The sequence below is a fragment of the Scomber scombrus genome, chromosome 1 (assembly GCF_963691925.1).
Source record: "Scomber scombrus chromosome 1, fScoSco1.1, whole genome shotgun sequence".
Taxonomy (NCBI): Eukaryota; Metazoa; Chordata; class Actinopteri; order Scombriformes; family Scombridae; genus Scomber; species Scomber scombrus.
This window is the reverse complement of record NC_084970.1, coordinates 12,695,945-12,717,884: the sequence shown is the minus strand read 5'-3', so window position 1 is coordinate 12,717,884 and position 21,940 is coordinate 12,695,945. Positions and strand designations below refer to the sequence as shown.

The following is a 21,940-nucleotide window of genomic DNA, read 5'->3' as shown; positions in this document are numbered from 1 at the left end:
GTATGTGGCCTTTTTTAGCTGAGCTTTGCCATTCTACATGTGGAGACACTAAACACTAAAACACAATAATGTATTTAAGGATACAAATAAAATCCAGCTTAACCACAGCGGTTTGAAGGTTTGAAACACGATACGACAAGCCAGGGTTTCCCCCCTCCGACTGGTGTAAACAGGTCTGGAGTTTTCAATGGGACCAGTAAAAGCTGTCAGTTGAGCCATGTGGTTCAACGGTACAGCGCTTAACAGGGCCAACAGCAATCTGTTGCAAACTCTCTGCTACACTCACTCTCTCCTCACACCAGCATGCACTCCTTCACACGCACACACGCCATCCTGACTCATGGTTCAACTCATAGGAAAACAAGGGGATCAGATGACTCTGGTTAGACCCCTGAGCAAAACAGTGTTGTTTTTCACAAGCATCTTAGATTTAGTCTTAGTCTTAGTCTTTTGGACTAAAATGCTTATTAGTTTTAGTCACATTTTAGTCACTTCTATATGTGATAGTTTTAGTCCAGTTTTAGTCGACGAAAACTCAAAAGGGTTTTAGTCTAGTTTTAGTAAAAAAAAAAAAGAAAAAATAAGTATAGTCTTTTAACAAATTAATTTAGGTCAATAAGTATTGGAGATTGCTGTTGGGCAGTGTCACACATAAGTTGTGAAAATAGCAGGAGATCTATAAGTTCAACACATTGTAAGCTTGCAGATCTGCTATTTTCACAAATAATAACAATAATAAAGGAATGGTTTTAGACATATAAGGTTTCCACCCAACGGCAAATTTCTGATCTAAGGATTGTGTTTTAAAAATATATTAAAAAATATCCTTGTGGCGAGCCTTAAGGTGCCGCTTAAGGTTGGTCGTATTTTTTCCGCCTACTTTGTGGCCACATTTGTCACCGTCTTCCTTCACAATACACTCTGTTTTATTATCTGCTGGGTTATATTTAAAATACACTCATATGTCGTCTCTACGTTTGCGACCACCGAGCCCCTGTGTTGAAACTGCCGCCGCCATTATGGTCCATTGTCTGATGAGTAACAACAGTGTGACGTGTTGAGCACGTTGTGCGCTGCACGCCAGGTGGTGGGCGTGACCAAACAAGGATAGACTGTAGGCAGCAGCAGATACTTTTTAGGTTTTAATTGACACACACAATAAGGAGAAATGTCATGCATTTTAAACGTCTGGCAGATCACCCACTAACATTTTCGTCCATTCTTGTCTCGTCAACGAAAACTCACACACGTCTCGTCATGTTTTCGTCATCAGAGAGCTATGTTTATCTCGTCACCGTCTCGTTATCGTCATGAAAAAAAGTGGCGTCAACGAAATGATTTCGTCATCGTCATCGTTGACGAAAACAACACTGGAGCAAAACATAAGTGCGTGTCTTCTCCCTTTATAACAAAAGCATGGTTCACAAAAAGCAACAGGAATGCTGCTTAAACTTGGAAATAAAAAAGTCTTAATTCATTTTATCAGGGCTTGTGACAATGAAACAGTATTTTAATTTTGAGGTAGGGATCCATTAAATAAGCTCAGTTTGGGCACAGCTCCGATACCGTTTACTGGATTTGTGCATCACTAGTTGCCCTCTACGTGATAAAAGGTGGAGACAGAGAGAGTTGAGGTATGGCGGGGCACAGCCTGACTCTATCACCTCATCACATACCCTACGCCTTGACTTTAGTTTTCACACCAACCTGATCAGTAGGTCAAAGCCTGTGAAGTTGGTCACACCAGTGTAAGCAAGAAGCACATGTCTGGACTTGTCCAACTCTCCCACTCAAACCTAATTTAGCTGGGCTCTCCCAGGAACCCTCGATCCAGCATCACAGCGGTGGATCTGCCTGCTCTCTACTCAAACTCGACCTTGCTTATGTGGTTCCAGGCTTTGGCGTAAACAACTCCTCTCAACACTGCAGTCCCTTTCTCTTTCTCTGAGCGGGCAGAGAACAGAGGAAAGACAAAGAAGGCGGTTGGGCCATAAGCAATCTGGTATCTCCACCACAGGAACGGTACAGTATGTTCCAAATAACAATAGCACCACAGCGCCTGCCAGTCAAACAGGGAGCTACTGCTGTGGAGCAGCTTCTACTGGCACAGGCTTTCATAATTAGAACATGACAGTGAGCGAGCCAACCTGACATGGTGATAATCCATGAAGGGTGAAGAACAGACTCGCTGTAGCACTGCGCCTCAGGCCAACACTTCTCAATCTTTTTGGCTCATATAAGGCAGACAAATATACACTGAGTCTCTGCTAGTAAATCATCTCACTGTCACTCAATTTAAGAGACACTGTTCAAGCCAATACCATAACACGAAACAGCAGTGTTGCTGCTCACAGTTGATCCAGCATGTTGTGCTGCATTATGAGGTTATAATTACACTGTACAGTGTCAGTCAGCATGCCCATTATTCTGGTCAGTCACATCACATACACATGTCTGGGTCACTGCTTCTATATAAAGGCTTAGGACCCTGCAAGCAAGGAAAGGAAGGGCTAGGGTTAAAAGTCCCATATAGGGCACATTACCCTGTGTGTTGTGGAGTCTCATTACCAGCATATTGTGCTTCAAGGAAGATCCCTCTCAGGCCAGTCAGCAGCCCGACTGCAGTTTCATAACCTATTCAAAACACACAGACTAGCACTGATTGACTGCAGTTAATCTTGTCATGACTGTGAACAGTGCTTCTGATGCTATTGTGTTGTTGTTGACAATGAATCAAGCCACCAGCTGGATCGCCATGTACAATCAATCACTAGGTGAATCATTTAGCCTAAAGGGGCTCATACAGCATTTAATGTGAATTGTGTCAGGGCAGAGATTAAGGTAATGAGGTACCCCTTTACAAATGCAATAATAACATTAACATAATCACATTGAAACAAACAAGGATGTCCCCTCTGTCCCTGTTTTGCCCCTCTTGCTGCAGATACAGCGACATGTAAACAGGTTGCAGAGCATACGGCAGGAGCCTTATTTCCACAACAGGGTGGGTGTGAGGAACATTTTGCAGCAGCTCTGTGCAAGAGACTGTCAAAACAAGAGCTACTGGAAAAGGGAACAGTGTTTGGCATGATAAGATCCAGCAGGTTATACGCTGATCCACAGACAGGGGGAGAAGAAACAGCTGACATTTGTGTTGTTGACATGCAAAACTGGAGCAGCAAATGTTTCTTATATGTGCATGTCCTCATTTGCTTGGGCCAGCCTTTCCTTAATTCACATTATCAGTGACCAGGCTGACCAGCTGTTACATAATTCCCTGGCCTGATTCCTCTCTCAGGGTAATGGAAATACTGTCAGTCCACTTAAAGCTGGAAATGTAAAGCTTGCCCACCCACTGACCTTCAGGGCCACCTGAAGATGTGTGTGTGTGTATGTTGGTGTGCATGTGTGTTTCTGTTGCTCCACATACCTCGCTCGGGCTTCATATTGTCCAGTGTCATCAGGTTGCCTTCAGGGTATCTTGCGGGGTCCTCCGTCTTCTCTTTCTCTGTCACACGCTGCCTTGACAGCAATGCAACGGAGTCTGGACCCCCACACCCTCTGTGCCTGAGACCTGCCGTCTTAGCTAAGCAATAATATCAGCTGTGAAGCCTGTGTGTTGGTGCCAACTGCCCCCTATCCAACAACAAAGCATTGCTTTGTTAGCATGCTACTGTACGCTTCCATCGAATCGCACTGTATTTTTCAACTGACTGATACAAAGACAGCTGATAGCCACTAACAGACAGCGTTTGGTAATGCAGTTGTCAACCCGCACACTAGCCAGCAAACCAACCTGAGCAAATAAACTAGTGAAGCTGGCTTGTCTCACAGCTCGTCTGAAATTCCTGCACCTGAACCACAGTTACGTCGCGATGCATGTCTGTGTCCGCTCCTGTAACGCTGGCTGCTCACTAGTACGACACTACTCCAGAGCAGAGGGGGTCGCACACTCAACACACAACTAACTAACCTTATCTATACAGTGAGGGTTTAAGCGTCTACTGGTGACGACGACGACGACCTCCCAAACACCCCAACCCCCAACGTAGCGCAGGTAGGAGGACGCTCTCAGTATTCAATGTTTTTTTTTGCTAGGACGAGAACATATTCAGCTTATCAGTCATCTCACAAAGTGATAAACAACAGAGATATGGTCCACTTTCTGTCCGTGCACAGCGCTAGAACCGTCGCCATCCACTCAACGCTAGAAACAACACCTGTGCTGACTTCCTTTGTGACCGTCACTAAAACTTTTCACCCCGACAACAAACAGTCTCCGGTCCCAGCGCGTCGCTCACGACGGTAGCCGTCCCCCTGAGCCGTTACTAGCTAACAGCAGCTGATGTGTCGCCCACTGCTGAAACTAGAGCTCGATATTGGTGTTAGTTGGCCGAAATGCAGATGAAAGGAGGAACAGTGAGTCCCTTCTAGTCGTGATGCTTACAGTCTGCCTCCCCTCCTCACTTCCCTCCTCACTGCTGCTTGTCAAAACAGATCAGTGCAGCTCCCCCAGTCACGTGTCCCAACAACAGCCCCACTCGTCACTTCCCTCACGGCCAGCCTTGCATGAACTCGCAGCCATAGCAACCGCCAGGTTAGCAGACTGGTACCAACACTCACAGTAATGTCTGCTCAAAATTACCACATGTAGTTGTAGTTTTCTTTTACAGCTCTTTAAACATGAGCGACAATGAGTGATGAAACTAGATAAACAAGAAACTGGCTACTATTTGCGCGTTCGCGTGCGCACGTGAGGGTTGGTTTTTTTTCCCGTCGTGAACATTTTGTCCTCGCGTGCATGAAACCAAAGATCGTCTGTTTAAGGTAATGGTGTTATGTGTAGTACCACAGTCCACTGACCAACTAGTAGTCATTCAGTAAAATGATTACTTTAAAAACATTTACATGATCATTTAAAAAAAGACGAGCACTACAGGCCCAGTGTTTCGGTTCTTTGGCAAATGTAAACAAAAACGTTTTATTATTAGTGCTTTGTGCTTATGTAGGCTACTTTTTCCAGACAGCTAACCTACTTTTAGTAGTCTACTTTATAGTTGTACTTTTTAACAATGACAGAAGAGCAGAACATATAGCTTTTCACGTCTAAAATGAATTAAAATATAGCTATAATGATTAGCCCATATTAATTATTCATTCAAACATTAATTTTAATTAAATTAAGAAAATAATTCAAATGAGAATATTAACCCTGGCCTGAACATCCACTGACATGATTCAACTTTGGTGGCCTAAGCATTGTTATCAAGAGAGCCAGATACAACAAACTGCTACAGATTTATTTTTGTTAAACACAAAAGTAAATCTAAATTAAAAGTAAACTTTCATATGTGAAGTTAAAGTGGGAAAACAGACCTAGAACCAGTGGTTTTAATCACTACACTTTCAAGTGCTGGATGGGGCGATTGTTTCGGTACAGATTAAAAAGAACAGAGGGAGAGCTCTTTGTTTAGTCTCGTCTCTGCTGAAACCCTTTGGAACAAAGGCAAAGGCCGAAATGAGGACACTAGAATCTGCTTCTGAAATCTGTTTGACAGCTGCAGTTGCACTATGTGTGTTATTGTTTTTTGTCACACACAGCGTGGATTTGGATTTGGTTAAGAATCACTAGTATTATTATAATTAAAGGATTGTCAGCAAATATTTTGGATAGAATACTGAAAAAGTCACATGTGGAAAAAAAGTCTTTATTTTTTGTCACTGGGTCCACATTTTTGATTAAATGTGTTCCTGCCAGTTTTGCTGTTAGCCCATTTAATTTAAAATTGATTGACTTGTCCTTTGTTTCTGAGACCAGAGACAAGTGACCCAGAAGGGTCATCAAGTTCACAAGAACAATGTGAATATCTACCAGATGATTATGGGCCTTTATCTGGCAGGGTAACAACATTTACAAAGTTTGTCTGCTGTCACTGATTTACACCAGAATGAAGTGTAAAGTGGTTTAGCATACGGCTTCCTACACTTTGTGATGAGTCAAATGAAGTTTAATCAGCAGTCTGTAATCCTGCATATGACAAAAACAACTCACATAAGACAACATTTGGTGTCCCATAAAACGTTTTTCATTCAGAAACAGCTGTGGAAGAGACTTTGTTGGACGTAAGGGGTGTAAATGATTAACAGTTCCCTGGACAGGCCACAGTAAAGATCTTTGAAGACATTTTTATGGTATCAGAGCTGTTGATAAGTTATTGACATAGAGCTCAAAATGTCTCACTGTAGTCCTGAGTGCAGCAATACTGGCAGTAAACCAACATGATACCTATAGGCTACATAAATACATAGATGGTTGTTTAATTGGTTCTGTATTGCTAATCACAATCAAAGTTGTCTTGTCTAAAGTTGTCTGTGTTTGTAGATATCTGTTTTCCAAAACCATCCAATGTATTTATTTTCTGTTACGTTTCCCTTTAAGAACGTTGACAACAATACAATACAAACAAACCATCACGTTTGTAAAAACCCATGCCAGAGCGCCATCTAGTGGCAGAATACAAACAATACAGGTAGTAATATGTTTTATCATTATGCATAACTATTGTTTATACTATATACTATATATTATTCTATATGTATTAATTCTATCTGTCTATCTATATATATATATATATATATATATATCCATCCATCTATCAATGCAAGCAAAAGAAGAGGGGATACAATGGAGAACAGCAGGGAAAGAAATATAGTTCCAGAGATTGAAAGACAAATGTTGTACATTAAGAGTGTACTCAGGCTGGAGAAGTACTGACATGTTTCCAGGTATTGGGACTTACTTGGATCACTGTCCTGGTCATTCAAGGCAAGTACATGTATAAATATTGTAGACAAGGAGTCACTCTTCATCTGTCTGGCACGCTTTATTCAGTTCACTCTGACCCAAAGGCTGGAAAGTGTATACACACATACAGTAGGTGACACAAGCTCATGAGCATTTTAATAAGCTTTACAGCTGCAGTTTGTCCTATGTCTTAAGTATTCTTTCTACATGCACTATTCCCCCATAACATATTATTGATCAGTTTATCTGAGATATCTGACATGGTGTCTCTAGTTTAATTGCATCCCAAAGGAAAAAGTCTTTCCACACATGAATCCTGGTTTGGCTTCTTTGACAAATTTGACAAACCTTCAGGCAGTGGTGAGATTTGTTGCCTGGGTTGGTGGCATAGTTTGATTATGAGAAAAAATGTAACTTATACACAATTATCAATTTGACAATTCATCGCATCTAGGCCATGAATCAGTGTGAATCCAGCATCATCTCTGGCTGATGGATTATTAACAGATTTATAAGTAGGGTTTAGCATCACAAAGAGAGGAAACCAATGGAAAAAGCTATTTACTTTCTACCTTTATTGATGTATTGAGTTCAATCAGTAAAATTGTAGATGGGTTGAAGGGTAGATGTCTCAGCATGATTTAGTTTATTAGTGATTCTGTATTCTACGTTTAAGGTAAAATGTCAATCCAGGTGACTTTAATCATTTAAAAGTTACGATTGTGTTTAAAAGAAACATTTAAAGGGTTACATTAACTCAATGTTCTGCACTTTGGACTCTTAATATGACTGATTGAGAGAAATTTGACCAAATTCATCTTTGGCATTATAACTCATCATAACAATGTTCAATTCCACAGTTATCAAATGTTGATAACAGTTTGCTGCATGAATTTATGAATACTGAAGGCCTTTTCCATTTTACAATTACTACATACAGCATGCATAACAAAAGACATTGGAATAGACTGATTCAATGTTTTTTCATGGTAACTTGAACGCATGTATTTTTCAGTGTTGGAGCCCCCAGTGCAGATACACCCTGACAGCATTTATGATATGATCCACTGATGCTCTGAAGCTGCTTGTCATGCAAGTTTTCATCCAAGACAGTGGATGTCTTGGATGTCTGCTTGTCTTGTCCTCTACTTTTTTAAATCTGATTTGATGTTGTATTGATTCAATTTGCCCGTCTGAGCAAGAGAAAACACACACACACACACACACACAGACACACACACAGACACACACACGCACACACACACACACACACACACACACACACACACATACACACACACTCACACAAAAATAACAAGAGACAGGATTCAGAAGCTGGAAATACCAACAGTTTATTTTCTACTTTTTGTGACTACAGAAATGTTGAAACATTTGAACACTGAAAAAAGCTGGATGACATCATCACTTGCTTCTCAATTTTCTTTCTTTTTTTTTCATTTGCTTAGCAATCGCAACAGATGATATTGCACGGCACTGAGAAAGCAGTAGCAAAGCCTGGGAAACAGCAATGACAAATTAAGTCATGAGACATGGAGTTATACATCTGAGAGTAACACCGACAGTATTGCCTCTCTGGCACGCACGCGCACACACACACACACACACACCCTCACACACGCACGCATACAGAAAAACTGAAGAAGCATTGTGAGCTGAGAAGGCAGTCAAAAGAAAGAGATCAAGGTTGACAAGAGCACAAGGTCGACGAGAGCAATGAGATTTCATTTTGAAATGCAAGTGCAAGATGAACTACTACTGTAAATCTACTCCTAAATGTCTATGACAACAAATATGCTTGTTTATCAAAACCCTTCAAGCATCTTTGTATATGAATAGCTGGAGGACACCCCTCTGTGGGTGAGAAACTAAGTTCCCCAGCATTAGAGATCCAGATGATTGTCTTAGGCGCCGCAGTATTGTTATGAGACTTGTAGCCAAGCTACCCATCATATGGGAACTCCTTATGAACAAAATAAATAACACTAAATGTGAGAATGGGGAAGAAATAGGTCCACGCTGCATCCATACCTTCATTAATACAGGCCTTTAGAAGTATGATGTAAGCACGTGCACTTTGCTGAAAAACATTCACACTCTCCATCCTGTGATGTAATGACTGTGTGACACACTGGTGTAATCTGCCATGGACTTCTTTGACATGGTGATTACAGTCAGTCCTCGGAGACACTGTGCTGTCTGAGAGGAAGCAGCACTAACAGTAAGGCCTCTTAAAGACTGGATGGAGTTAAACTTACTGTTGTGATATGCACCAACCAGCCACACACATGCATGCACACCAGCCAACAGCCTGACAATATGCAGTACTTACATGGACGCACAGTAAAAGAAAGACATGCACAAAAACACACACACCTGCATACCTCGATGCTATTTGACATCTGAGTTGCGCACACACACTCGCTCACTTGCACTCACCCGTACTCAGGAAAATAAATGTGTCCCTTATACACACTCACACACTGATTCCTTGGTAAGGTTCTTTGCAGTTTTATTAGACTTTGCTCATATTCATTACATGAGTACGTACCAAAAGAACAGATACTAGATGGAGCGAGGCGGCAGTGCCGCGGCAATTTAAAAACAGACCCAGCTCCGCGGCACAGCCCCTGGCAGACCGGCTGCCCAGCCTACGCTCCACCTCACTCTGTGTATGAGACAGCAAAGTGAGCGGGACTTGCAGCCCTCGTTTCAAATGCTTCAGATTGTACATTGAACAGGAGATTCCCCACATGGTAGAGTAAGCTTGTCTACATAGCCCTACGCCTTCTACATTCTATACCCGTGCGAATGGCAAATCAAAACTCAACAAGTCTACCTCACAAATGCCAGTGCTTTTCAACATTATACATATTTTTTTCCAATTTTTGGTTTGTTTTAAAAATCTTTGGATGTGCAGTAATACCCATAAAATAACTGTTTTTTAAAAAGTCAAAAGAATAGAAAAAACACACACGTACACACTGCTTTTTGCCAGCTGTTCAACAAAGTAGCTCCTGTATAACTTTGTCTGCAATGGCAAATCAACTGTCTGGGTTTCTGGCAGTGTTTAAAACACACATTGAAATGCCGGCTAGGATTTAGCTGAAGAAGAATACAAACTACTCCTTTGTTATATCTAAGCATGGGAAATAAGGCTGTAACATAAAACTGTCTTTTTTGTTTGTTTGTTTTTTTCCAAAATCCTACTATATACAAATCTAGAGTTTCTACAAATGCATAAATTAAAGCAGTGGTTAACCAATACAAAAATGCAATTAAATTAAAATCACAACACATAAGTAGAGAAAAGGGAAAATATGAACACAATATCACAGCAGTTGGTTTTACCCTGTAAAAGCAATAGTCTACCATCATAATATTGGCATAACCCAATGTCTGATAAAAAATACGCTTCTCCCTCCATCCCGTAAGTTTCATACATCAACCCTGAAACTTGTCCTCCGTGACTTGAAACAGAGCACTTTTGCCAAAAAACAAAAAACTTCAAAATAGATAATCATACAGCTTTTTTTGAAGTAACAATAACAATTACCACACGAGTGGAGTTCTGCTTAACTCACAGATAGACGTCTCAATGCAGAACTCAAAGGAATTATTACTATGAGGTATTCAGAGACATTGGTAAAGACATGCACGGCCAGAGTGCTGGACCTTCCTACACACAGCAGAGAGACAAGGAAGGTTGGGGAAGGAGGGATGGAGGGTAAAGGGGCAGGGGGAGAGGAGAAACAAAGACCTTTGGTTTAATCTGTAGAAGTGGACAACAGAAATTCCTTTGGTATGTTTTTCATTGCATGGTTGCACTGGCGAAAGCACCACGGTGTGATAAAAAGAAAAAACCTTTTCCTTGTTTCTTCAGTAGTGGCCCTTCTACAGGCTGAGGTATTCACAGAGTCAAAGGTGAGAGGTCAACAGCGGTTTAACACTTTGGTTCAAGCAAGGCACTCGTCCTGGGAGTTTTAGAAAGATTGCAACATGTCTGCTTCTACTTTCAGGAACATGTCTGCCTATAGTTGAGTCAATAATTCTGCCCATGGCTATGTCAGCTTGTAGGCCTATTGTCATGTAAAGATGTCTGACTTGTTTGTTGGATCAATATTATCAACCTATAGATACACACGAAGAGGCAGGGCCGAGTGGACATAAAGCTGCAAAGAAAAGACACTCTAGCAGGATGCTCCATCAAATCCAGATAGATTACTTTGAAATGAATCCTGAACCAAACTTAAACTTAATTTAACACAACTGTTTGCCACAATGTCAGCTTGTAGATTTTTATGTCTTCTGCCAACAAAGTGGTACAAATGTATGCTTTTGTGTCGCTAACGAGCACAAAGAAAGACTGATCACGCTGCTAGCGAGAGCTGTACCCCGCAGGCACCTGCATTGCCGGTTGTGTGTATCTATGGCTAGATCAGCATATCTGCCTATAGCTATATCAGCATGACTATGGAGCTGTAATCAGAGCACAGATGAATCAAGAGCACGCATAGCAGGGGGTGCATGGGTTGAGTGCAGGTGGGAGGGGGTGAGAGGGTAGAAGAAAGGAGAATGGGGAAAAGAGGATTTGGGGGGGGGGGGGACATACAACATCTTTTAACACCACTCATAGAGGCCGTGCAATGCGAAAAAATCTTTGGTTATCTTTGGTATCATCAAAGTGATAGAAATCACGTATGGAACTTGAGTGAGGTAGCATCTTTGGTTCACACTATAAAACATCAGCAGGTCTTGACACATTTTTTTTGTTTGTTTTGTTTCTTGTCATCTTTTTGGTTTTTCATTCAGAGATGAAGAAGCAGCTCTCTTTTCCTGGCTTCTCCTTCAGCGCTTGTTCTGATGAATGTAGAGCTGCTAACCCTGGCCTTCAGGACGATGACGGCAAGGGGTCAGCTAATATATCTAATATGCTACGCTGCCCTGGGCCAGCCCTGTGTAGTGCTTTCCTCCTAGTGCTGAAATGCATAGCTTACCAGGAGAGCGGAGGCAGGATGGGGGCTGGGGGTGGGGGTGTGGGGTGATCGGCAAACAGGGTGCGGGGGTGCTTTCGTATTCAGGTGACGAGCTGACATTGCTGTGTAAGCGCCGGAAAGTGATTTGATCATTGATATCATCCCCTACACCCAACATCTTTGATTAGGAGATAAAATCAAGTACGTACGAAGAGCACAGGGACGCTGGATGCTTATTATTAAGGGGGTGACTTAAAAAACACACAAACACACACACACATCTGAGGCCCTCTTGTCTCCCTCACAGTGTCAAGACCAAACATGAAACATGGGAGCCAGCATCTTGTGTTTTCACCTTTGCGGAGAAAACACACAACTGTGAATGGATTATTTTTGTTTGCCAGCTAAACCTGCGTTATCCATGAGCTAAACAGACTTACAGTAAATGATGGATGGATATGTTATGATTCATCTTCACAATGAGCAATTACAGTAACATTCACAAGGCTTATTGTGAAGATATAACTGGAATATTCAGTTTGATTCAAGAAGGCATCCATAAGGCAAATGTAAATACTTAATTTTCAGGGTTGTGTCATATAGTATTTTCTTTTGCAGGGAATGTAAATAAAAAATATGACTCAAAATGCTGTAAGTTCGATGAGCAGTAACATTCTCTTCTTTGTGGCTCCTAACTAACAGTCTGTCTTGGGAGGTAAGGGAGGAGATGAGGTAAAAATACTCTTTAGATTATCAACTACAAAATATACTCTTTGGTCAAATTACTCCTTAGCAGGTTATTTAGCATTTTTATTTCTAAGTTGCATGAGAGGCTTCAGGGTGCAGAAGGCTTTGGTTTCTCTTTTTTCTAAATTATTCAACGCTTCAGCACGTTGGAAGAAAGCACTACCATGTGGGTTGAGGATTTGGGGGTGGGGACGGGGGGTTTGGTTTGGGTTCAGGGTTGGGATTCGGTTTTGGGTTAGCAGTCTACGTTGGGCATTTCCTCGTCTGTCTGGGATGCTTGATGGAAAGACAGACAGCTGGACTGACAGACAGATAGACAGACAGTCCACCAATCCAAAAAGTTTGCACAACAATCCGGTCGCTCCTGTAGGATTTTTTTTTTTCCCGTTAAAAGTTGATTGGCCAATCCCACCGGAGCTCCACATTCTGGCTGTTTTTTCAAGGTTTGTGGACAGCTGCAGATCAGACTGCCAACAGGCTGATTAAACCTCCATTTAAGGACCCATCATTAAAACCAACCAATCAGATTAAAGATAAGGATGGCGAATGATAGATTGATACTTGGTGGGGAGGTGTGAGGGGAGGGGGGGTTGTAGTAAAGCTAGAGACCAGTGACAGTGAGTGTGTTTGTGAAGGGGGGGGGGGGGGGGGGGGGGGGGTAAAACTATAGTCTTTTTGCAGTATGTTACACATAAATGTGTTGCTGAAACAAACATTTCAAAGCAGGTCAAACGAGAAGTCTTTGGTTTGTTTTTTCATCTTTGGATACTATAAATATCAATATAGTACAGGTTTAAGGGCAAAATGTTGCTTCAAGGTCTTTTTTAAGTTTCTCTTTGTTTCTCTTAAGTTTTAAAGCTTTTCCACCGAGGTTGAGTCAGTCCATGAGTTGGTCATATCAGTCCATCTTCAGGCTTTGGTGCAGGAGTTGGGGCCAGAGTTGACTGAGTGACCGGAGCCATCGTCCACCCACTTATCTAGGCTCCGGCGGCGTGCGTTCATAAAGAAGTTGCTGACTGTGGCCAGCTCGAGGCCCAGCTGCTGAGCGATAGTGACCTGCAGCTCTTTGGATGGACGCTTGTTCTCCTTGAAGATGGCATGGAGCGTCCGCCGCTGCACATCTGTGAACACCAGCCGGGGCTTCTTGCTCACGTTCCCCCTCTCGCTTCTGCCGTGGTCCTGTTCCTTACGCTTACATGCTGCAGAGACAGACAGGCGACAGAGAGAGAGTGCGTTTGTGAAAAATGTCAGAGGATACTTGTGTAAAAACAAGAATTACAAAAGAAAACTGGTATAAGAGTCTTTTCTATTCTGTCTGGGTTGATTGACAAAATTCTGAATAAATCCACTACATGAACTGACCCATGAATGATGTAAGTGGTTCTTCCCAGTAGCAGTTTAGTCTACAAGTCTGCAGGTTTTCATTCTTACTGGGACACTGATATTATTATAAAACCCCAATAACAATATCTGACATTTTCCAACCCCATTTTGACCAAAACCAATCCTGATATGCATTTTGTTCTGGACTGTATTTTTTCTGCTGGAGTACAAATACAGGTGCAAAACATGTCCAATATTGCATAGATGCATATATCAAGATACTTCCGTTGATTTCACACTACTTTCTATTGCTAATTTGACATGTGGAATTATCTTAGAGACAAAGTTAAAAAAGGAAACTTCACAATCCTTCAAATCAGCAGTTATATGAATATTTGGCTGATACCAGTATTGCATTCAAACTATCAGGCTGTGACTGGTGTATAACACCAAGGAGCCAGTGGGAAAACAAATTACTTTACTTCACTGTAACGTGTTATCCTGCAGGAAAGACGTTGTTCATAGTTTGTTTGATCTCTCACTTCTTTCCTCTTAACAAAAGTTAGTATCAGTTGACAACAACAATATTCTGTCTAAAGCAAACTAAATAAAAGTAACACAAGCATATTTTAATGCCTTGGTTTAACTTCTGTTAATTAACAAAACAAGCTGATGCAGTGAGTTACATTAAAATAATGAAATATCAGATTCAGCAGTATATACAGTCATGCATCACTCTACAGGCGGGTAAAAACTGTTCCACACAGATACTCTTTCAAACCGCAAGGGAGCATGGGAAATGGCAGCCGAATTACTCTCTTCTTCAGTTTGACCCCATGCTGCCCCATACACCCCTTGTGGCCCCCCTTTGGACCAGAGGTCGGGTGGAGACCAGACAGGCAGGAAACAATGAGCGCTGTCCGCGGTGCTGAAAGCGAACGGGACGCTTCAGTAAACCACATCTGTGGAAAAAATGAACTACAGATGCTCTAATATTTGAAAGACGTCCTTAGGAATGTGTTAGAAGGAGAATCAAATCTGTCTTCAGCTTATTTTATTTATTTATTTAACTTCACAAACCCTGATTCACCCCCTTTTCAGAACGAGGCTCCTGGTGAGCCGGGACCAGGAGGGGGCAGGCGTGGGCTGCTGGAAGGAGGCCTGATGGACTCACAGGGGAAATTCATGGACGGCTTATTCTACTCACAAAGCAATTCTCAAACCACTGCTGATTAATTTTGCAAAAAGCACCGGGAGAATAAAAACTTTAATTAGAAAACCTTAAAACTGAACTACGCACGAGGGAAACCAATTAAACAAACAAACGGAAAATAAAGCCAAAATAACACATTCTGTGTATCATTGCACTATAAAAATGACTAACAATTCTGTATCACATAAGGATTTTTATGAAGTCAATAGTAAGTTTAAATTGGCTTATTACTTCTTTATTATGGCATTCGTGTAAGTCCAGTCGCTAGTTTTCATATCCTTTCCTAATCCAATTAAGTAGTAAACATTAAGCTTCATGTGGGACAGATTTAAATAAACATAATCATTAAATCAATCAAATTAAAGCTGATTGTGCCGATCCCACGTTGTAACCTCATTTTAACACACACTCTCTCTGATGTGTGCTAAAGTACAGTCCAGCGCCCTGTTTGCGTGACCATAAACTGGAGTAACTGTGAGTATGAGAAGCTCGGTGTCTCCAGTACTGGTAAATATTAACAGAGAGCCGGAGCTCCTCGTGTACGAGCTGCTATAAATCAGGAGGAGTGAAGGCCACGCAGACAGCAGGAGCCACCACACCGCGGCCCGGCCCGGGCCCCGGCAAAGGAGGCCCGGACAGAGAGGCTGCTTTCCCAGGAGCAAAGGGGGGACATAACAACGGCCTCGTTATCAGGCTAATCACACACACACACACACACACACACACACACACACACACACACACACACACACACACACACACACACACACACACACACACACACACACACACACACATAGACACACACGCTGCTGCTGCTGCTCCCGGCTAATCATTAAAAACACAGAAGAGATAACTCCACACATTCAAACACACACAGTCCTCCGTTTCATAATCTTACAGAACACAAGAGAACAACAAACAGACCTCAGTGCTAGAAAATGCTGCAAATATTCAACTGGAAAAACCAACTCTCTGCCTATCCTCCATGCACCTTAATCTACTGCGGACACATACATGTTCCCCACTAGTTCTAAAAACACCAGAAGAACAGCAAACACCTGCTTAATTTAATTTAAATAGGCCTCACCTGTCTGAACTCGTTTATTCTGTCTTGTGCCAAATAGCCTGACTACTTTTATTCTGCTCTGTTCAAGTACGTTCATATGCGTAATTGAATATGTGGGGGGAAAAAGGAGAAAAGGCCCGAGATTAATTTCAGAAGACTGAAATCAATAAGTATATCACGTCTACTTCAGAACACGATCACATATCTGGTTCACCTCGGAACGAGCGGATCAATAAAATGGCGCTCAGCCTATTCTCTCCAAATGAATTTAGTTTTTTATTGTATATTTTCTGCTCTCAAGATGTTTTTGGTGCTTTGGATTTTTATAATTAATAATGTAAACGTTTGCTTTGTCATTGCTTTTTATGAGTAGTTGTCTGATAAAAAGTTCAGACTTAAGGTGTTCAAGAAAAGCTAAATAGGAAAAATCTAACTAAACTACTATGTCCAGCCAGTATTAATACCTCTTACTTTAATAAATAAATAAATAATGTTTTAAAAGAAAAGCAACATCAATACTCACCAATAGGATATTTGTCAATTTTTGTACAAATTACAGGATTCCCACATGGAAGGTAATTTCACATAAATAATCAAATGATGATCAGATCCAAAAGCAGCATTCAAAAGGTCATTTGAAAAAGTCAGTAGTAATAAAAACTTAATCTTCATCAACCAACAACCCCCCCTACACACACACACACACAGCCCCCAACACAGCAGCAGATGGGAAAACTGAACAATAATCAATTGCGATTACACTCACGTGCGCACAATCTGGCACGCACGCACCCACCCACGCACTCACACACATATACACGCACGCACTTTCCACTATGTAGCCACAGCCTCACTTTTCAAAAAGCCAAAAAGCCCATTTGTAGGTCATTGATTATTATTAAAATCCATTGGATGTCTGTTTACGCGCACGTCCGACGATATGGGCCTCATCGCGCGCCCTAATTGACTCGTGTGTACCTCAGGGACAAATTAATACAGAGGTCTATGAGTTAATTAGAGAAACCTCAGTGAGGGTTAGCTTACGACCAAAACATAAACACACTAAAACACATGCTCTATTCTTTTCGTTTCTATTATTAATCTGAGAATAAGAATTAAGGACTATAATTTAAACAAAAGGAGCGATAAAGAGCGACACACACACACACACACACACACACACACACACACACACACACACACACACACACACACACACACACACACACACACACACACACACACACAGCTTTTTTCTCTCTTTCTGTTTACACCAAGGGCAACACCAAAAAGGCTGATCAGTTGCATCTACACCAAAATAAACACATTCCTAACGATTTCTGGGCAATGGATCAACTTACGCACACAATCCAGCGGTCGATACTTTGAGGTAAAACGACATGAGCACTTGTTTCACACAACCCCAAAATCAGTGTAGAGACAGAAAGGGGATGCGTATTGATTGTTCATCAGCTCTGTGAAGCGCCCCTCAAACTTAGATATTGTTAAACATATATGTAATGTGTTTGATTTTGACCATCCAGCAGATCCTCCTCTCCCAGACATCCATCTCTTTTTTGGAGGCCATAAACAAACCAGGGTCATCAGTTGATCAGACCCTGAAGCATGGCCTAGTTCCTGTCAGCATCTAATATCATTTTCTATCAAGACTTACAGGATATTTCAGAGAGTAGAAGTGGAGAGATTACAAGATATTTTGATGAATTATTAGATTTTCAGCCCAGCGGGAACATTTTTCCTGAATGCTACTCTGCTGTGGTTTTAAATTCCACTTAAACTGCTGGAATATGTTGAGTGTTTTTCCTCCATTATGATCAAACTACAAGAGCAGTTTTGTTTCCCAACCCACTTAACCTGTCCATTAAAGTAAGGTAGCGTTCAGGGCCAGTGTTCCCCTGAGCTGAATCAAAGCTCCTGTTCAAGCGTCACATTCAGAAGATGAAAACAAAAAGGGGGGGCTTTACCGAGGCTTCGCTCACCTGCGAGCCTGAGTGCACTCATGCGTTGGAACTCAGGCTCCTGCAGCCATTTCCACATGCGACGGAAGGTCTCTCTGCCGGACTTGAGCTTGGACCAGGGTTTGGGGTTTCTCAGCAGGTCGGACAGAGTCCCCTGGGACCTGCACAGGACCCGTTGGGCAAAGATGGCCTGAGGGATGCTGTAGCGCTTCAGCTCCGTGGTGATCCTCTGCGCCACTTCTTTGGTATTCACCTCCTCCATCTGTCCCCCAGAAACACCACCAGCTCCACCGCCGCCCCCTTGCTGCCGGAGCCCGGAGGCCTGCTCCCGGCTGTTCCCCGGCCCCTGGACGTGCCCCTGCGCGCCAAGGTGGGCGTGAGGGTGGTGGTGGAGGCCGTTGATTTGTACCATGCCCGCTGAGGAGCTCATGTGCTGCTCCGTGTGTCTACCGAGCATGGCCGGATGGTGAGCCTCAAACCCGCTGGGGGTGAGCATCTTCTCACCAGGCATGGCGGCACCGGGATGAGCGTAGGGCGGAATACCGGCCTGGGTCCGTATGTATGCTGGCCAGACCGGAACCGGACAGCGGGGAGAGACTCTGGCCCATGCACGGATCCTTGTGATGATATGCGGGATACAGACTGTTCATAGGAGCCAGACTCCGTCCTCTCGCATCAACGTGAAGCTGCCGCTGACATTCCCGGGGATCCTCTGGTGGGGATGAGGGTGAGGATGGTGGGGATGGTGGTGGTGGTGATGATGGGTAGGAAACTTGTCGGACACGGTGGAGATGGGGGGTAAGGGCTGCAGGGGGGTTAGGGTGGTGTAAGTGCTGCTCGCACTCATGCCAGGGGGGCTTCACACATGCTGATGGCTGGATGCAAGTGTCCATGGTGGCCGGGGGTGATAGTCTCCACTGTCCAGCAGGGTCGCCATGCCCATAGCGCGGTGGCTCAGACCCCGGGGGCTCGGACGGGAATGCGGACTGTGGCCACTCAGCAGCTCTCCGTGACCGGACACGGACTCATGGCTCACTCCGTGCAGGTCGCCAATATTCTCCATCGACAGCTGTGCGTTCATGATCCGGGCAGCGCTGTGGACAAACCATCTATCTGACCTACCGCAGTTAGCTGATGTCCAGAAGTCTTCACGTCCAGTAAAGTTCAATTTTCTTTTGTTGCTTTTTTTCTTTTTCTTCTTCTTCTTCTTGCAGCAGCCTCCTTTCCTTTTGCCGTTTCTCTGCCCTTATATTCACCTATTCGATTATTCTCCTACCTCTGACGCTATTTTGCAGAATGGAAACTCCTTTTCCCGAATCCCGTTTTTTCGTTATATTTTTGTGTTTTTTGTGTTTTTTGTTTTTTTAAATTTCCTGATTCTCTTTATAATTCAAGCCCCCCACCGCCAAGCAGCTGTCCTTGCGCTCCGGTCTGGTGCAGCGCCATCTCTCTAGTTGTGTGTCTCCAACCCCTATTCCACCGCAGCACAGATCACCGTCTACACATGCGCACTATGGACACCCATCTCCTCCCATAAACACACACACACTCTCTCTCTCTCTCTCTCTCTCTCTCTCTCTCTCTCTCTCTCTCTCTCTCTCTCTCTCTCTCTCTCTCATCTCTCTCTCTCTCTCTCTCTCTCTCTCTCTCTCTCTCTCTCTCTCTCTCTCTCCCTCTCTCTCTCTCTCTCTCTCTCTCTCTCCCTCCCTCTAACACACACACCGCCACATTACTCTGACGTCAGCTACCTTATTAAGGAAGGGAGGTAACAAACCACCTGCTAAAAGCTTCTCTCCCTGATAACCCATATTCAGCAGCCTATGGCCTTTACTGAAATGTTAAAAAATGCAAATAGACGGATCTCTAATAAAAATTCTAACAGAATCGAACCAAGCAGGAGAGCTGGATGCATCGCTTAATGTTTAATTGTCAACTGCTGCTTAGAAAACGTTAAATTGATTAGGTCTATAATGAGGCTTTACCTTCAGTCCTCCTTAAATGATTAAGTGCAAATGAAGTAGCCTAAACTTCCGGGTTCATTTGGAGTTGATTTTTAACTTGTGAGGTCTGGGATTCAAAACATCCAATGAAAACACACATTATTCTTAAGCAGGAAGAAGAAGAAGAAAGAAAGAAGAGGCACCACAAATTGCAACAAAGCATTATAATTTAATTAGTAGCTACAGGGCTGCCAGTGAAGTTATATTCATCCACATCACATAGATCCATTATTTCATTATTGGGCTCCTTCAGCTGAACCTCCCCGCCCCCACAACCCTGCCAAGTGTGTGGCGGTTTAACCAAACGAGGAAGACTGTAGTACCTTCTCTTTTGATAGAAAAAGATGAACAGATGTGTCTATTGTTCAACCATTAGGCTTAACGAACCAAGCCCAGCACTATGTGTGTGAGGGCACGCGCATGCACTTGTGGGTAGGTGGGGACGCGCACACGCTTGTCCTATTTGGACGTAGGGTAAATTTGAATCTGAAGTTTGAGTATTTTCTTAAATATGATATATATACATATATATATAAAAACACCAACACATTTTTTTTTACACAAAAGATACTTTTATTTATGTTGACAGAAAAACGTCCAAATGAGACGTATACACACATTCACTGCCTCTCTGTAAAGTCCATGGAGGAAATGACATGCTGACACATAACAGGACTGATTGTCTCTATATTATTGTTGAGCATTATGCTACGTGAGTGTCAAACTCCCCCAAAAAACCCCGCAGGCCTGATAAAAGCCGGCCCCTGCTCACATGTCAGGGGCCGTTTAGCCTAATAGAGCGGTAGCGTAGAGCGTCCTCAGCCGGCCGAGGTGACAGCTTGCAGCGGTCAGTGTCCTGCTGGACCCCATGCTGAATGAGGGACATGTCAAAGGTGACGCTTCAAGACTCCCAAAGCCAACATCTGCGGGGGGACAGATTAACCTTTCAGACTTTTCCCTGTCCTGGACCTGCTAGGGGCCCTGCATCTGTCAGGGTCCCCACAATAGACCCACCGCTCGGTTGAACGAGTTAAATAAAAGAAAAGAAGAAAAAAAAGAGAGAAGAAGTTAAACTGTCTCTGATGTGAAGTCAATGTCAACGGCGTGTGTGTGACGTGTGTCGAGACAAAAGGACACTAATTCCTCCAAGTGTGGCTGTCCAACCGTGTAGTCCAGTGGACATAATAGACGTTATAGAGGCAGGCAAATACATAACAGGGAAACAAAAACACTGACAGCATAAAAACATATCATTGATAAAACAGTTGAGGAAGACCACCGCGTTAATAGGAACTCTACTCTTTAAATTGAATCCAGTTTTTAAAATGTTGCTGATTTTAGAGCACACACACTTTAACCTCATTACGCACAATTAAATGAGCCTATATACCATATTTCTCCAAGGGAAGCTCCAGTTAGTATGTTTTCATTTGGGCAGACACACAGAGACAAACGAGATGTAGAAGGAGAATATGAAAGGCCAAGGTTTGGCCTTACATGGCAGCAAACCTCATCTACACATTCTCAAACGGATCGATAGGCTCCTGCCATGTCTGCACGGCCTGAGATGTGTGTTTATGTGTGTTGGCTCTCTATGGCCATTGTGCCGAGATAGGCCTGGCCCTACGAGCCGGTGACATTTGCTTTTTTTTTCTTTTTTTTTTGCAGAGAATATAAGGGACACTGTTTTCTGAGCATTCCTGAAAGAGGATGCATTGCAAGCGAAATGCAATTCAATTAGTACAAAGGAAACACAAGGCAGAGACAAACGAGCAGTGCACAGCCTCATAGATCCGTGCTATGCTCGGAT

At 42.9% G+C, this 21,940-nt stretch overlaps 2 protein-coding genes across 2 annotated transcripts in view; both read right to left on the bottom strand.

The window, feature by feature from the left end:
- The window catches only part of atosa (atos homolog A), a 30,989-nt gene extending 26,413 nt beyond the window's left edge, over window positions 1-4,576 (bottom strand). The window contains exon 1 of the mRNA XM_062420863.1: window positions 3,431-4,576. Within this exon, the coding sequence (XP_062276847.1) occupies window positions 3,431-3,461 (31 nt within the window). The 5' untranslated portion in view covers window positions 3,462-4,576. The remainder of the gene's footprint in view (window positions 1-3,430) is intronic.
- A 3,570-nt stretch (window positions 4,577-8,146) lies between these two features.
- On the bottom strand, window positions 8,147-19,564 carry onecut1 (one cut homeobox 1). Its single transcript, XM_062420686.1, is given in 4 exon segments — window positions 8,147-13,745; window positions 18,152-18,686; window positions 18,688-18,797; window positions 18,800-19,564. Coding segments are annotated over 4 exon segments (1,347 nt in total). The 5' UTR covers window positions 19,212-19,564; the 3' UTR covers window positions 8,147-13,455.
- Window positions 19,565-21,940: the final 2,376 nt, after the last annotated feature.